At 58.9% G+C, this 5113-nt stretch overlaps 1 protein-coding gene across 1 annotated transcript, besides 4 other annotated features; it reads right to left on the reverse strand.

Moving 5' to 3' along the window:
* Positions 1–1396: a sequence feature (heterozygous, Esmeraldo-like haplotype).
* Positions 1172–1646: a mobile genetic element.
* Positions 1397–5113: a sequence feature (areas not merged during assembly with more than two copies in the genome that could not be assigned to a particular haplotype).
* Positions 1471–1492: a sequence feature (AT_rich).
* Positions 1920–3053, reverse strand: Tc00.1047053504873.10 (UDP-Gal or UDP-GlcNAc-dependent glycosyltransferase, putative; the record flags this gene model as incomplete). The annotated part of the gene is made up of 1 exon (XM_798943.1): positions 1920–3053. The coding sequence occupies one exon, from the start codon at positions 3051–3053 to the stop codon at positions 1920–1922; it is 1134 nt and encodes a 377-aa protein (XP_804036.1).

Genomic DNA, 5113 nt, shown 5'->3' on the forward strand with positions numbered 1-5113 from the left:
GGTTTACGGCGCAGGAGCGGAGGCGAAACCCATCGAACTTCCGCCGTCGCCGGCCTCCAGGCGCGAAAAACAGGAGTCGTGCTAAAGAGCCCTTTCCGAGCTCACGCCCCACCCCGACCGTTTGTCGTTTTACCCTCTCGTTGGCCTGTCGCGGGGGATGCCTTTCTCCCGCGTTTTCCTTTTTTTCCGCCGCCCGAGCCGCAGCGGAACCTTCCCTGACGCGAAATGAGGGAAAAAATGGAGACCCGCGCCCCCGCACGGCACCTGAAAATCCCCCATTTTCCGTCACTTCTTTTTCTTTCCTTCCTCGCCTTCCATTTCGAAAGCCCACGCTGGGCGCAAGCAATTCTACCCAAAGGAAGGAAAAAAAGGGCCCCATGCGCCGGCGCCGCTTCCGATCGAGGTGCGGCTCTCCCCTCTCTGGGCGTTATTGCTACGGCCCTCGGGCTTCGTACCGTGGGGACCGCCCCATTTTTAGAATTATTATACCCCGCGTCTTGTCGAATAAATTCGATGACCCATGCGTCCGACGCTTGTGGAACACACCGCCGCCACGGCAGTTGCGAGCGGTCCCGTGGTGCTGGAACCCGGCAAGCTGAAACTAGTGGCTTCAGGGTGGGGGACGTCTCCGTCCCACCCATCACACAAAACAACACGTTCTCGCCACGCAACTTCGTGCTCAGCGCCAGACGTTTCGCCGGAGTGAGGCCGGCGGTGTTCCACCGCAACGCAGAAAGCCGCCGCAAGTCCGCCGCCCACTAGCGAGCCCACCCGTCGTCTGCTTCCCGTCCGCCCGCGCCACCCCTACACTGTGCAGCCTTCTACAAGAGAACACAAGCAGGGGAAAAAAAGGACAGCTGCGTCGTCAAGAAGCAGGGGCCGTGTGCCACTGGCGTTGTCCCGCCCACTGGGCGCATCGGCGGCGGGCGAGCGTAACGGCACGCACTCTCCACACACCGGGAGCCACACCACCGGCACTGACAGCAGTCGCACCGTGGGATGTTCCGCTCACAAATAAATCACACGAACACACAAGAATACATCCCCAGCGGCTCCCAACCGCAAGCACCCACCGCGAGGTGAAGGCTCAGGCGTGGGAAGGCCAAAGCAAGCAACGCACACACAAAAAAATGTTGAATCCCTCCATTTCCCAATCGCACAATTAAAACAGAATAATCTTCTGGGTCGTTGGCCGGATCCTGAGTTTTTCAATAATAAAAAGCAAACCAGATACGAATAACAAGGGATGAACGGAATAACAGTGGATGCACCACACCCTCAAAGTTTAACACCAGGTAGCTGTATGTTTATATATATATATACCATCCGTTAGCCTCAATCGTGGCCCGCTCACTCTATTCGGATAGGATACATATATTTATTTATTACCTACGAGGTGGCAGACTTTGGGGTCCTGCAGCCACAACACCTCGCTGCGTGGTGGAAACCAAAAGGGGGCGGGTGGGAAGGTAAAATAAAAATAAAAAATTAACCAGCCACTGTCGGCTCCCTGATGTCCTTAAAGTCGTGGCCTTCCCAAAGGTCGTGAGATAGAAAACTGTCGTAAAGAAGTGTATATTCGTTTTAGCAGGATATATACATTAACTAATTTAGCTCGCCCGCAATTATTTTCTTCAAGGACTCCTAATAACAAGTAAAAAAACACAGACTCACATACATCGTTCATTGGCGGGCCAGCACACACACGCACATCCTCATCGCGTGCCCCCAGCAGAAGCACACACGCACGCGGGTCGAGTGCAGGGAGTGGCACGCTCCACAGGGGCACGGGGCAGTCAATGACACATTCCACGTCGTTCGGCCACGGAGCACACAGGGCACAAACCGGAATGCAGCAACCAATCAAGCAATACATTAGGATTCAACACGCACAGAAAACAGATCATTTCGTTCATTTGTCAATCGCACGACGGGTATATCACTTCCTCCGAGAACCATTCCACACGGGCGACAGGCGATGTGTCGTTGCCGAAGCGTGCCATCAGTGCAGCGTAGTCGTCCTCCAGCACGTGATGGACACACACCGAGGTCGGCACCACCTGCGAGTGCCCCGTGCTATTGCGAGCGTCGTCGAAATGACAACCCAGCATCTTGACGTATACCATCGGCTGGTACTTCACTTCGTTCACTAGCACACGTCCCACCATTACGTCTTCGTGCTGCATGTGAATAGAAAAAAACTCTTCCTCACGCTCCTTGCTGTATGGCAGGTACGCCAGGCGCCGCAGCGGCTTGTACGACACCAACGCCTCCGCCACATCCCTCGACAAGGTGTAGCACCAGCCAACCATAAACAACACATGTATAAAACGGTCCTTCACCCATAACGATGATCCTGAATGGACGCCCATGTAGATCCCTCGGCGCGGCAGGAGGCGCAGGTGAGCAACGAACAGCGGCACACGGAGGAAAATGTCGTCATCGCCCTTAGCAATGTAACTCGCGTTCGGGAACAGGCGGTGCGCAAGGTCAAACCACATGTACGTCTTGCGGCTCATACCAATCGCAGCCTCGATGCCTGAATACCCCTCAACACCAACTTTTTTTTCTTGTAACAAACGGCCCTCATTCATTGGCAGCGCAACCACATCGTTCCACTGCGACGCCTCCTCCAGCAGCGCGGCAGAGTAGTCGTAGCCGTGCGACGGGTGTCGCCCGAGAACGTACAGCACAAGCATCGCACCGGTGAAGTCATTCGCCCTTGTTGCCACTCCGGGGAACCGCCAGCACGTCGACCGCTGCAGGTTGCGTCGTGTTCGCCTCGCCTCGTCGTCCGTGGAGGGGATGCCCAGCACAATCAGATACTCCCGCCGGCTCCACGTGTCCACAACGAGGCCTGGGATGTAAGCAAGCGCTGCGTCGTCCACTGCGGCGGCTCGCGGGTGGCGGAGGTTGTTGGGTCCCGGTGCACCATCATCGGCAGCGATGTCAAAGCTGAGGGACAGAAGATTTGTGATCGCAATGAAGAGAATCAGCAGCACGGCAACCCGCCTCATCTTCCGCTTCATCGTCGGCAGTTTCGGCTTCGTCATGGTCGTTCTCGGTGTAAGAATCTAGGCAAAAGAAAAAAGGGGCGAAGAAAGTGTAGTAACACCAAGCAGCAGACAAAAACAGCACGGGCGACAACAAGAAACAACACGGCCACGCGGTGCCACGCAGCCACGCAATTACACGAATGCCCGTGGGCTAACCCACCGCGCACCACCCGAATCCGGGACGGTGCGGGCAAAGGGGTCAGGGCGGCGGAGAAGCCGACAGCACGCCGCCGCGGCGGTGGCTCGACAATCCGCAGCCAACGCTTTTTTGCCATTCCTCTTGTCTCCTCAAAGAAGTCCCATGGTCCGCACGCCAGCCACCGCCGAAGTGAACGTCCGCCCTGCTGAGTGGAGATATGGAGGAGAGCCGCGGTCCCCGCAGATGGCGCTGCAGCAGGCGGCGTGAAACACAACCCCGTGACGCATCCGCCCGGCCTAGCGCACTCGCTCGATAATCAGTTCTCGCCGAGAATCAGTACAATGGCAGATATTTTAGCAACACCATCTACCAAAAAGAAAAAGAGGAGAGAAACTACCTGCCACAAGCGTCGGCGTCCTGCGGCAGCCGCGACGCGCCTGGCGCCTTTCTGCATCCAGGGGAAACCGCGCCGGCTCCCTGGTGAAGCACAGATTCCTCACTTCCCCAGTGTCCACTCCACGTTTCTGTCCGGGCGCCTGCTGAGCCGGGGCAGCGGAGTAGGTGCGGACTTGTTACCTCGCACAGTTCACATCGGCCGGTTTTCACGACGTCCGTTCGACGTCCGTGGCATGCCGTGCGGTGGCGCGTCAGTCCGCCATTGCCGCAGCGCCAAAAGCCGCAAGCTGGACAGCAAAATTTGAGCGGTGGTGATCCCATCGTGGCGCCGTCGCCGGGCAAGGTGCACTTTCTCGGCGGCCCGACACTCTGCCGTAGTGGAATCGGCAGCAGTGCGACGTTGATGAATGGATGTGTGTGTGCTACTTTGGGCATGCAGTGCGCCGTCCCTCGCCGGCTTTCGCCTCCTGCGCGGAGGAGGGAGTCTCCCTCGGAGGCAAAGTTGCTGTGCGGGCTTGGCCTTCTTCCCGCGGTGTTTCGAGCTTGGCGACGCGCGTGCATTGTGACTCTATTCCTGGCGTTGTGACACTCCCACCGTCGGAGAGAGTGTGCCGGGTGTGGCAGGCCGTGGCCCCAGCATTGCCCGCCCGCCTGTCGAAGTAAGGGCATCCATGGAGTGCTGTGGTCCCTGGTGCCGGCTCCGGCTGTGTTCCGGAGCGTGCGTGTGCGCGTGAATGGGATGTCATTCTCGCTTTTGTGTGGGCAACGAATCCACAGGGCGTGCACTGGAACGGGGTGGATGCAGCCAGATCGTCATATTCACGGGGACGCCCCCTTCGTGCTCCGGTGCTGTACTGCTCGTGGAAGTGCCGGAGAATAACTCTGAGTCCGGCTCGTTGGTCGTACGGCGCCGAGCAGCGAATGGCCTCGGCCTGGGCCGTGCAGTCTGCGGCGGAGGTGCGATCAGTGTGCCGTCCCTCGTTCTCGTCCTCGCTCAAGTGGCGGGTGGTTTCGGTGGAATTCCCGGCGGTTCCGGCTCACCGGGGAACTTGACTTTCCACAGCGCCTGGGAGCGCGTAATGCCACGGACGTTGGCCATGTGCGTCACGACGCTGGCGCGGCAACTGCAGTGCTTGCCGCACACCGGCCAGTCTGCCGGACGTCGGATCGTGGCGGGGTGGGGTCCAGCGGGAGAAGGAGGCGTTTCCGTGCGAGGTCCATTGCGTGCCTGCTGTGCGGCATCCGGGCCGCAGCGACGGCATATGCCTGGGATGGCGGGCTGCAGGGGCCGTAGCAGCCATCCGTAGTTGAGCAGAACCCTGGTGCGGAGGCGGGCCAGTGCGGCCCCTACCCCACGAGTGAGGGTGGTATCGGTGCGCGTGGGTCCCTGTCGCATGCTGCAGTGGAGCAGCGAGTTTTCTCCCCGAGCTGTCGGGCGCGAATAATATGTTTGGACAGTGCGACCATGCCGGTGATCCATCTGTCTGTGAGCTGTGCGAGGTCGGATGCCTTCTCGGATTTC

Source organism: Trypanosoma cruzi, assembly GCF_000209065.1.
Source record: "Trypanosoma cruzi strain CL Brener chromosome Unknown tcruzi_1047053504873, whole genome shotgun sequence".
In the NCBI taxonomy this organism is placed as follows: Eukaryota; Euglenozoa; class Kinetoplastea; order Trypanosomatida; family Trypanosomatidae; genus Trypanosoma; species Trypanosoma cruzi.